The 12,172-nt window shown below is 47.3% G+C and overlaps 1 protein-coding gene across 4 annotated transcripts in view; it reads right to left on the bottom strand.

Annotated features, from left to right (window-relative positions):
* The window catches only part of CACNG2 (calcium voltage-gated channel auxiliary subunit gamma 2), a 58,489-nt gene extending 53,118 nt beyond the window's left edge, over positions 1-5,371 (bottom strand). For 2 of the 4 annotated variants that reach the window (XM_068943183.1, XM_068943193.1), the window contains exon 1: positions 3,887-5,371. In XM_068943183.1, coding sequence (XP_068799284.1) covers positions 3,887-4,097 — 211 coding nt within the window. In that variant the 5' untranslated portion in view covers positions 4,098-5,371. The remainder of the gene's footprint in view (positions 1-3,886) is intronic. The other 2 variants (XM_068943201.1, XM_009684327.2) reach the window with 2 other exon arrangements.
* Between the last annotated feature and the right edge of the window lie 6,801 nt (positions 5,372-12,172).

Below are 12,172 nucleotides of genomic sequence, written 5' to 3'. Positions count from 1 at the left end.
ACATGTGGACAATCCCAAAGTCTGAGAAAGAATTATCTGAATAAAGATTAAGAACAGAATTGGAAGTGTGATCTGCAGTAATACAAACAAACCCTACCTTCCTGCTTTTTCCCCACTATTGAATGGGGGCTTTCCGTAGGACACAGAACAGAGGGGAAAGGAAGCCTGACAGAGGAGGGACATCCAAAATGACACTTCTTCTCTGATCAATACAAAGATCTGAAAATACTGACTGAAAGTCCATTGTGGGGAGCAGAATGACTAAAGAGAGGGAAACCTAAAATTGAAAGCCCAGGAACCAAATTGTTCAAAAAAAATAGCAATTTTCAGTGCAGCATATCTCGATATACAGCCTGAAACTGAGTCCCAATGTCCTTTTTTGCTATTGGATATCTTGGGCAAGATGAGTTCAAGATGGAAGGAAACTGGACCGCTGCAGGGAGCAGAAAAGGCGCTGGGAGGATGGAGAGACTGGCAAGTATGGCAGCTGGACAATGCAACGCTTCTGCTAGATGAGGAAGAGGAACAGTGGATTAGGCTGTGGCCATTAATGGGGACTGACACATAAAATGGAAGGAGCCCAACAGAGGGGCAGACGTAAGCGTCACAGTTACACCAGGCCTGTGTATAGAAAAGACAATTTACCAAAGTATTTTGAACACAAAAAGTCCTCCATCTCTGATAGCCTACAATGTTGACTAATGCCAGAGTTCCTACACATCCCCAAGATGAAGGCAATCTCTTCAGAGGCTTCCTACCAGTGACAGAAGACTGTATCAGCAACTTCTTTGGTTATTCTCGCATTATGAATCTTCTTACCTCTCCTCATCCTATAGGCTTTCCTTGACACCCCATCCCCATCCCCCTCCAGGCAGCAGAAGTATTTCTGCCCCAGCCCCTTTGGCAAGCACCTTTGGCACACCATGGGCAGGGTGTGTGTGGGAAAAGTCAAAGGCTTTAGCCCTTTTTATAGCCTCCTGGGATTGAGCCGGTCCACGAGTCTGTCTACCCTCTCCATTATGGGGAAAAGGGGGTCTCTGCTATGCCTTTCTCCATCCTGCTCTCCAGCAGGCAGCTTTTGTTAGGGAGAGTGAGAGAACCATGGACACCTTTCTGATTCCTTCTGCCATGAAGGAAGATAACGTCCTCTCCAGCTTATCAGATATGATGGTAAGAGGCCTGCCATCCAGGGTCTGCTCACAGCTGCCTGATGAGGGCATTTGGCCATGCTATTCTGGGAGGAAGGGGGTGCCAGTAACTGGCCCCTGTGCAGGCTGTGGGACTGTGGGAAGCCAAGTGGACTGCATCCCTGCAGTGCCAGTCCCAGACCTGTGCCACACTACCCCATGAGGCAAACCCATGTCCAAGCCCTGCTCAGCGTGTACCTGTGGGGTTGTTTTTGCCTTGTACCATGTTTCTCTTACTTCCTTGCCTTCATCAAAGTTTTGGTGCAACCTGTGCCCATAACCTGAGGAAGGTCCCAGCTCAGAGCTGGGCTTGTTCTTGAGTGGTGCATTGCATTCTCCTGCCCTGCTTGACACATCTACCCTGTGTTGCCCAGTGACTGGGGCAATAGGCCAGCCCCGGGGCTCACATGGCTGGGGGCAAGCAAGAGTATCCTGCCAAGGCCACGCAGCTTGCTTTCAGGCTGCATTTCACATCTCTTGTGCTGGGCTGCAGTTTGAGCCTATCTGTTTGAGAGCAGAGGGTATGGCCTGGCAGTGCAGCCTGGAGGCAGGGAGAATGGGACGGGGCACTTAGCAGCTTTTAATTGGAAGTATCCTGGTACTTTCTCTTGTTGTGCAAACCACTTCCCCACAGTGCCAGTGGGCTCCTGTCAGATGTAAAGGAGAAGGAGCCCCGAGCTTCTCGGATCTGACAAACCTCATCCGCCCCTTCCTCCTCCCCCTCAGACCGTGTCCTTCTGGATACGGCTTTGTGGGCAGATAGACATGATCTGAATTCACTGCCTCTCCCAGCCAGGGTTCTCATACCTCTTATCTCCACCCCAGCCTCCCTCCGCCCTCTGGCTCGGGGACACAGCTCAGGAAGGGCTTCCTCCCTGCATGGCTTTGCATTTGGATTTGCTTATTTTTCCTCTCTCATTAATTTTTAATTAAGGAGATGACTGCTTCTCTGATTGTAATGAATAGCTGTGTGAAAGGCTTTTCATTCTTTATTAATTTATATCTCTATATATTTTATCTACTTAGAGGAAATGTGTGCATGTGTGTGCGCGAGTGTGTTTAAAACATCCCCCATTAATTTACTGCTATTGATTTTCTGGCGTGGAGACAGCATATAGTATTCAGCATAGAGCTCCTCTGCAGGATATGTTAAAAGGCAGCAGTTTGGGTTGACAAAGGGCACTAAATGCAGTATGCGTCAAATAGACCATCGCTCAATGAAGTCACTTAGCTATTCAAAACATGTCCAGCCATCACTCAACCGTTTGCACCAAGAATGGGGGGGAAATTCGTGCTTCTTCCCGGACACAACCATTTCCAAACAGCAGCTTTAGCTTGGTTTGGTGAGAGACATTAGGACATACATAGTTTATTCTTCCCTCCCCTGCCAACCTTCCCTCTCCCAGTGCCGGTCTTAGAAAATCAGTTCTGCGGTACCTACTTCCCATTCTCTCCCATCAAGGATATCAAGGCACACCCTGCTCTGGTGGACATTGACAGACACATACATTATCTATGGATGTCCATAAACCCCTGGCAACCCACCCTCCAGCTGAGAGTTGATTCATAAGCAGGGGTTTTACAATGAGCTGTAATGTGTGCTCTCTTGCTCTGGCTCTCTCTCTTTCTCGCTATGTGTGTAACATTGACCACGCATTTACATCAGTTGCCCCTATCCCTCCGGCACCAACTGAAGACCACCTCCCCAGCCCACATGTACACCAATAGCAGTACTGAGCAACACATATTTAAAAGCGAATCACTGGCCCCTCTCTTCTTTCCCTCCTCCCTTAGGTAGTCTGATTCCAGAAGTTGGCTGCAGCGGTGTCTTTTCTGCCATCACACATATCACTGAGTTGCTATTCAGTTTCACCACATCAGACTTAGGCTGATTTTCCATCCAGAGACTCATTTATTTTTAGCCTTTACCATAAACCTTAAAAAGAAAGCCCAAAACAAATAACCACCTCCCCAAAAGCCAAACATGTGGGGAAAAAATCCTAACCCCAAAACAAACTATTCAGCCACCAAACAGACCCCTCTGCACCCAACTGGTGAGTTGTGGTTGCTCACAGACATTACAAAATGCTCCAAACTCGAGATGACTGGAACCGTTAGATATATCATAGAAGGCGTTTTGGATATACAGAGTTGCTTCCCTTTCTTCTTTTTCCCTCTTAAAGTTAACTGATATGCGTAGCTGGAGTGTGATGTTGCTACCCTCTCCCCATATTGCCCCTCAGTCCTGTCTTGTCTTTAAAAATAAGCCATTTGCAAAGAAATCAATTATTTCACTCTGTGATTACAGCCGGAGCACAGAATAATACAGCATTTTGGCATTGCTTTCCCAGGCAATACAAACAATCTGAAGACAGGCAGGCTGCATAGTTGCTTTTTGAAAGGGTCTGTCAGTGTTTTTGTAACATACAAATTATTCCACTTGGAGGGAGGAGTGAATTTTGGGGGGTCATGGGGAGGGTGGGCAAGAGGAAGGGAGAAGGGAACAGAGCAGAGAGTGTTTCACCTATCTTCTTGCCTCTCTGCCCTGAGTAACTAAGCCCACTGCTCTCGCTCTGTGGTTGAAGGAATGTAGTGAGAAAATGGTGGAATGTGGAGGGTTTTTTTTTTTTTTTGGGGGGGGGGGGGAAACATGGGGTGGTGGGAGAGGAAAGGGAGGGGGGAGATCCGGAATCAAATACCTTCCAGGCAGCAGGTTCTCCATAATCCAGAATGGGTCATGACTTCCTCGTTCTTTTTGCTGGTTTCGTTCTCACTGACAGTTTTAGTCTTGCAAACCCCTCTGGAGTAAAGCCAGTAGTCGGTCCCCACAGCTATGGTCATCAGGCTGAAGGCAGCGAAAGCACCAACGGTGGTTAAAAGCATCTGAACACCTCTGTCAAAGAGCCCCATAATTCTTCATTATACAAATACCCAACCGCCTTCTGATTCTTGGGGTGTGTGTGTTTAATAAAATAAAAGAATAATAATTCCGACTAATAATATAATGGGTATTTATAGAGAGAAAGATATCAAAAAAGGGAGGTAAGAAAGCCCACGGAAAAGAGTGTAAATTAGAAAGACCACACGGGAAGAGGCTTGCCTTTTAAATCGGAAACGTTCTGGTTGGAATATAAAAAAAGAAAAAAGAAAAAAGAAAAAAAAAAGAGAGAAAAGAACCAAGAAAAAACAAACAAATAAATAGAGAACCCCCCCCAAAACGAGACGCCTTAATCCCTTTTTCTAAAATTCTGGTCTCCAGTTTCCATATGTAATGGCTAATTTGGAGATGGCTTCCACAGTGAACGGGGGAGCAGCAGCAGCATCCTCAACACAATCTCTCATTATCTGGACCTAGACAGTTAGAGACTGTAAGAGCAGAGATGCAACCTTCAGTCTTCTTGCTTAGCTCTGCAGCCTGCGCCATGAAAATCCTTTTCCTTCCCAGTTATCTTCCTTGGGTTTTTATTTTTTTTTTCCCGGCAGTGGCGGTTGCTCCAATCCTCTCTCACTTTTTCTTGCTTGCTTCTTCTTTCCTTTCGTTCGCTCCTACCACCAAGCCAGACTGCCCAGTATACTGTAAGCCCTTGATTTCAGCTGAACAGGTGCCGAGATCTGGCCTCCCATGGCTTTTCCACACAGCCGCGGCGCTCGCTCCTGGCAGAGGTGGGCGAGGAGAGAGGGGGGCTCCTGGAGGACAGGCGCGTCGCCCCTTTCTGGCTGGGGGCGCAGAAGAGCGCCCGGTTGCGGCCCCCCCCGCTGCCCCGCGGCGGTCCCCGGCGGCTCCCGGGCCCCGCTACTGCATCAAGGCGGCGGCACGGGGCCGGCGGCGGCGGCGGCCCCTGGTGCTGAAGGACAGCTCCGCGGCCGGCGCTGCTGAAGGAGCGCTCCCGGGGCCCTGGTGCTGAAGGACAGCTCCGCGGCCGGAGCTGCTGGAGTAGCGCTCCCGGGGCCCCGGTGCTGAAGGACAGCTCCGCGGCCGGCGCTGCCGAAGGAGCGCTCCCGGGGCCCTGGTGCTGAAGGACAGCTCCGCGGCCGGCGCTGCCGAAGGAGCGCTCCCGGGGCCCTGGTGCTGAAGGACAGCTCCCCGGCCGGCGCTGCCGAAGGAGCGCTCCCGGGGCCCTGGTGCTGAAGGACAGCTCCCCGGCCGGCGCTGCCGAAGGAGCGCTCCCCGGCCGGCGGTGCTGAAGGACAGCTCCCCTGCCCGCGCCGCCCGCCCTGCCCGCGCCGCCCGCGCCCCAGCATCCGCGGGCGGCAGCCGCCCTCCTCCGCTCTGCGCGGGCAGGCAGGCAGGCAGGCAGGCAGGGAGGGGCGGAGGGGGCAGGCTCCCCCCTCCCTGCTCCTACCCCGCCGTTGCCAGCCCCGTGAAGGGTTGCTCCTTCAGGCTGCCGGAACCCAGAGGAAGGCGTAGCTGGGTCTCTCCCTCTTTCCCTCTTTCTGCCTTTCTTACCAGCCCCCTCCCCCGCCCTCCGGCTCAGCCTGCTTCACATCCCAGCCGTACGCGCCCAGAGCTGCTAGTGCACCCTGCACATCGCAGTTAGACCCGCACAAAACTTCAGTCAGTCGTTTCTCTCCCCAGGAGATGGGTGAAATGTAACGCGGAAGGGTAATTTAAAAATAAGCATTTATTATTGTTGTTCTTATTATTTTTAAGTGCTTGATCTTCACTCTTCTCGCGGTTGCTGCAAGTTGCATATGTTTTGGTGTTGCTCATTTTCCATTCCTCTGTCTCCCCCTGACCAGTGCTGTGTGAATCCCTATGTTCGGACTTTCTCTTTGTAGCTTTCTGTGAAAACCCAAAGCTTGCCCCAAGAAGCAGACATTTTGGGAAGATTCTTCAGGAAAAATATGATTTATTACTATTACTACTATTTTGCTAAGGAAAGGAACCACAGCAAACTGAATCCCTTCCTCTCTACCCCCACTCTCCGCAAAGCAATCCACCTTTCACATCTTTATTTTACACAGAAAGATGCATGAGCAGAATGGATACAAACTGAAATCTAGCACTGCTTGTTATGCTTAAGTTTCCTGTGTCAGACACAACCCAACAGTACCGGGAACATATACAAAATTGGGCAATACTGACATCTAAGTATGTTATAATCCTCTCTCCCTTCCTCAGCAGCATCATTACACCAGGTTAATTGCATTAGTCACCTCCTGATTCTATACATATAGCTGCTCATTAATGCAGCAATAGTAAAGGAAAAAAAAATGTAGTTCTTGATGCTAGTGATTTTGTTGCTCTCTGATCAGCTTTATAGTTGAGTGAATAAGAGACCAGAAGGGCTACTTTAGGTTCACTGTTCTGCGGGAGGGGGTATTGGTATTCAGAGGAGGAGGGTGCCAACAAGTTAAGGGCTCCAATGGGAGGGCCTCAGCCATGCTGCAATTTCATAACTCCATTTCTCTGTCCTCTCTTCTCCCTCTCCGGGTGCAGATTGGGCTTGTCCTTCCAGGACAATTTCCTCCAGGTCTGCTGGACATGGCAGCCTCTAAAGTAAGCAGCAGGAGGTCTACTGGATACCCTTCAGCCTGCTGAGCATTTGCCCCGCTTGGGGAGCTTGGACTAGGCTGCCCTGACAGTTGAGAACAAGAGAAGGGTGTTCACCAGCAAGCATTGGCTGTTATCCGGCATTCACCATAGGCAGATCTTCACCAACATGCAGGAAAGGGCCTGGCAGAAGCAGGAGAAGAGATGGAGAGAGGTGGGCAGGGGGAAGTGCAGACTGAGCCCCACTGAGGCATTGTTGGGGGTCTCTGCCACCTTCTCAGTGAATAACCACAATCTCTAGCCTCATCTGGGGGAATCCCGGCCTTGCTCCCTTCTACAGGAGTGGGGAGGGGGGGTGTTGTTTTTTTCTGGACTCATGGGCTTGCCGAACAGCTGGGGATGGGCAGGGCAGGAGGTCTCTTTAGCACTCTGTGTACAGGCTGCTGCAAGGGTGGGAGGAGAGCAGTGACAAATGAGCTCTTTGAACTGGTGTCCTTGGTTCGGAGTATTTTGAAAGGCTGCAGAGAACCCCTCCCCCCAGCTGGCTGGAGATGATGGCCCTACAGGGGTTGCCTGCAGTGAGGATGGGTCTCTGTGTGGCTCGTAAGTGGGGAAGTTAATGAAGATCATCCTAGGACCTCTCCCCCCACACCGAGAGGTTTACCCTGAGAGAGGGAAGGGGTCTTGGAGAGGAAAGGAGTAAGGGAGAAATAAGTCACTCTGGTGGCTTGGAGCCATTTTCTTCTTGTGCTGGTGGTCAGACTTTTTCTACCCCACCCTAGCTTCCAAATTTCCTCATCCTTCAAAGGAGGGTAGAAAACCTGGTCCAGGGGCCTGACAGGCTCTGAAGAGGAAGAAATTGTTGGCTGAATGTTCTGGCACTGAAATCTATCAGGCACCTACACTGCATGCGTGGAAGGGAGAGGAGCTCTGGAAATCTGTGGAACTCACAGCTCAGTAGAAGGTGGGCTCCTCAGTTAATCTGTGCTTCCCAAAAATTGTGGCTAATTGTCTTCTAATAATGCCACACAAGCAATCTAGTTGCAGTGAGTGGAGATATGAAAGGCTCAGGCCCTTTGAAAGCTCAGCTATCCTTACACAGGAGTCATTCAGGAGAGGAGAGGGAGAGAAAGGGTGATGCTATGTTTTTCACTTAGGGCTCACCTGTATAGCCTATATGGCTAAGTGTTTGTATTACTGTGACAACTAGAAGTGCTGCTTTGGCTCAGGGTGTGCTGGCCTGTACAAATGCGGGTGGTCTCTGGGTTGCGGAGCTTGCTTCTGTTGCTATCCTAGTGTAGTGGGGCTGGTAGGGTGAGTAAGCAGACACTACTGAGGCTGCAGATTTGGGCTTGCAGGGCACTCCTACAAGGTGATAAATTACAGATTTAATCTACAACAAGACAAATGCTGCAGAAATATCAGGATTATATATCTTTATATTAGAATAATGCTGTCTGATTCAGAGGATGAAGCAGCAGCTGAGCCAAAACAGAGACCCTCAAACTAGTACAGGACTGTTGCCTTTATTACATATTTCTACTGCTTTGACAAGCCTGATCTCAGATTAGTCCAGCAACAGGACAGTGGCACATTCTCCCAAGAGAAACTACCAGTGTAAGAAGGCCAGCTCTGCAGTATGGTGTGTTCTTTAATCTTTGGCTAAGTGGAGTGGGACCTATAAGGACTCAGCACTTCTCAGAATCAGCGCTAAACACGGCTTCCTGCCTCATACTTCCCAATTTCCAGAAATAATTCTTTTCCTGTTACCCTACTTATATGCTCTTAGACCATTCACAACAATCCCTCTGCAATTCTAAATGCCACAGGAGAAGAACGGAACAAAGGCAATGCAAATGCCAGAATGTCCTGTGTGACTGCTTGTGCTGTGGCTAGATGCTGTGCTGAGATTTCATCTTTCCTACAAAGAATCATTAAAAATGATTATACAAAACAAGAATACAGAATAAAAACACTGTGGCAGATTTTTACAACAGTAGCATGTTACTGAATAGCACAACACAAAATGACATCTATAGAAGAGTAAGGAGAGAGAAATTAATAGTCTGGAGGAAATAGAGAGATTTTAAATTACATTTTAAATTATATGAAATGAGAAGCTGATGAGACAGGGAGCCGCAGGAAGTCTGCTTCCAATGGCAAACCAAGAGTGCTGCTATTTGTGGAGAGAAGGGGCAGTGCTGCAGGAAAAAAAGGGGCATGAGAAAGATGCAAGAAAGGAGATGAAGGGCATGAAGTAGGAAGTAACTCCACGGGATGATAATGGAACTGAAAAGAGTATTTGAGAGCTGAATGCTGCAGTGGAGCTTTTTGGCACACAGGAGAAATCAGATAGTGATAACATATGAAAACTGGTATCTAGGAATCTTTGTCCTGGGGAGGCCAGCTAGGTAGGAGCTGCTGTAATGAAATGCAAAAGCAATGGCAATGATGCAGCTGTATGCACAGGCAGCTGTGAGGTGCTGACAGACAGACGCACCAGCATAGGAGATGTTTGGAGAAAGAAATTGGGGTGAGGGTGATGATCATAGAAATGTAAGCCAATGAGGCAAAGCAGACAGAAGTGAGCTATGAGTCCAGAAAGATAATTAATATTTAAGAGATTTCACGGGAAAAGGTTGGAAAAAGCCACATATTTGTATGGTGAGACAAGAGGAAGAGATGATCAGAGCAGTCACCATTGGCATCTAAAGCTGAGGCTCTCAAAGCACTTTAGAAAAATTAGTTGCATAGCATCTGTATGATGATGATTTTCTTAAACCCATTTAATGAATTAGCAAACTCAGGTAACAAGAAATTTTGTGTTTTTGCCAGAGAATCACAGGTAGAGATAATTGAAATAGAAATAGAGGCAGAGATAGAGACAAGGATAGAGATAATGACAGAGGTACATCAATAGCTGTATCAGATACAGATGGGAAAAGCCTCAGCGATCCTTACTCCTTAGCTTCAGGTCTAATAATTTTGGGATCAATATAAAAGGGAGTTTAAACTTCAAACATTCAAATACTATAGGAGATTCACTTCTAGTGTAATGTTGTGACCAGGAAGGAAGAAGGGAGATACAGGGTGCAGAGGTCTAACAAATAAAGTGAGGAGGTTTCTGTGCAGAAGTGGTCCTGGAGCCACCTTGAGAGTGCATAGAAAACCTATGTTTGTTAGGAATGGGACCCCAACAAGAGGGGACCAAGTATAACGTTATAAGGCTGCAAAACATAAATCTGTTTCTGACCTACATCCTCTTCACAGGTAAACATTGTGCAAAGAATCCATTTAGCTTCATAACAGTCTTGGAAAGTAGTATGTTCACTAGTTTGCAGAGGCATTGAGGCACTGAAAAAATTCAGAACCTAATCCCAAAGCCCACAAATTCCAGTCTTTGTACGCATTTTATTGTGAGCTGGGTGCTATCATAAATGAGCTGCCCGTTGAGTTACCAGAGAGATCTGTTGCAGAGTGAGTCTTGAAGCTAGAACTTCTGTGCTTTCAGTGCAAGATTCCCTTTTCTCATGAAACCTTTTTTTTTCCATTGTATGGTGACCTTGGAAATGTTTGTTATTTGAAGATGATTAGGAAAAAAAAAAGTAAATGGTATCTCAGATCTAGGATGTCCCAAAGCGTATGCACATTGCCCCCAGTTGTCCCCTTTGTGCAATATTGATTGTAACCTTTTTAAAATCACGTGCTGCCAAATGTCCTCTCATGAGCCCTGTGGGTTGATTTCTTCAAACAGGGAAAGGCTTTCTCCTTTACTTGAAGCAGGTGGTGGTAGAAGATTGGGGTTCCCAGCACAAATTTTCCTCCATGATGAGGTGCTGGGATGTGAACTGTTTTGCCTGTCTTCCTCTTTCCATGCTGTGCTGGGGTTTGTATGTACAGCAACCTCCTAATCAATAGGAATAGAAAAAAAAAATCAATGCCTGCAACCCATTAGCTCTAACAGAGGGCAGGCTGCTAACAAGTCACTTTAGCCAGAATTACAGTATTTGGTAAAGTGTCCTCAGTGAGGATATATACATACATACACACACATTATTACTGAATGAGAATAGCAGAGAAAATCAGCTGTGATCACATCCCCTCCATCCCACCAGCATGTCTGTCTCCACATAACTACATTCAACAAAAGGCATTACCCCCCACCTAGATGCTGTCCCTCATATATTTACTCCCCAGACCATACATTCTTCTGCAGTTTATTACAGTCCCAGACTACCTTTCTGTCAGACGGTCCTGTGTATAAATACATGCTTCTACACACCGTCCCTCCTGCATAAACCATATCCCACAGAAATCCACTTTGAGCTTCACTTATTCACAAGCATACAGACATTCCTACTCCTTTTCTGTATCCCCAAATCTTTCATGGATATCCTCCTTTTTCTTCACATCCATATCCAAAGTAAGGCACAGAGAGTTTCCACAGGCATCCTTATACATCCAACCCTGGAAGCATATTCCAGGGCAGAGAGGTACAGCAACTGGAGATCTGGATGAGTAAATGCCTGAAATGCAGAGCTAAAGAAAACAAAGAAGGGGAAAAAGAACCTCAAACGAGTCATCCATTACTTGCAAAAAAAAAAAACTGATGAAATGAATATGGCACAAATTTTGTGATCAGAATTTCCTCTAAGGAGTGGGCCCCCCAGAACAGAGCAGAGAAGTGATGGATCTCGCTGCAACTGTATGAAATATGGGCAGTGATAACTCCATCTTGCTCCCAAAAAAGCTTTTGTCCATGCATCCACTGACTGTAACTAGAATAGAGTACTACCACAGATCTCCCTTTCATGGTCTCAGGGATGGTATCCCTTGGTCAGCTTCAGAACCCACTCATTAGAAAAGCCATCATTTCATGGCAAACAGGTTTATGAAGCTCTAGTGAGAAAATATGCAGCAGACATGGACTATCATCTCTTAAAGAATAAAAAAGACTTTAAAAGACTTTTTTTTTTCATAGAAACATAGCAGTAATCAAGCAGAGAAGAGGGTTGCCAAGAATAAGGCAGGAAAGAGAAAGATCCTGTTGTTTCTGAACTGAAAGTTTTCAGTCTTCCTAGAAGCATCAGCAGAATGATAGATGCTAAAGGAAAAGCAAGGTTTACAGTGAGGATGGTTCACGTTGATAACCGATCAATATTTCCTGGTATCAGACTTTCAGCACAGATGGGGACAGAGAAGAGCATCCTGTGCAGCCTCACCTATTCACTGCCATAGGCTAAAGCCACAATCCAGCCTGAACATGTGCTTCTGCTCTCCTAAACAGCCACAGAGGCATCATTGGGACTTCTTGTGTGGGGCAGATTTAATCTTCTACGTCCAGTGGGACTGATGCAGGTAACCCTTCTGCAAGCCTTTTGTCCTCTTCTTCTGACAGATAGCTTATGGTATCAGGGACAGAGTAATGAACCTTTCATTTCTCTGATGCTCAGGAATAGACCAGAGTCAAAGGAGACTCTTGAAGAGACAT

This window comes from Struthio camelus, chromosome 1 (assembly GCF_040807025.1).
Source record: "Struthio camelus isolate bStrCam1 chromosome 1, bStrCam1.hap1, whole genome shotgun sequence".
Classification (NCBI taxonomy): Eukaryota; Metazoa; Chordata; class Aves; order Struthioniformes; family Struthionidae; genus Struthio; species Struthio camelus.
This window is presented reverse-complemented; position numbering and strand designations above follow the sequence as displayed.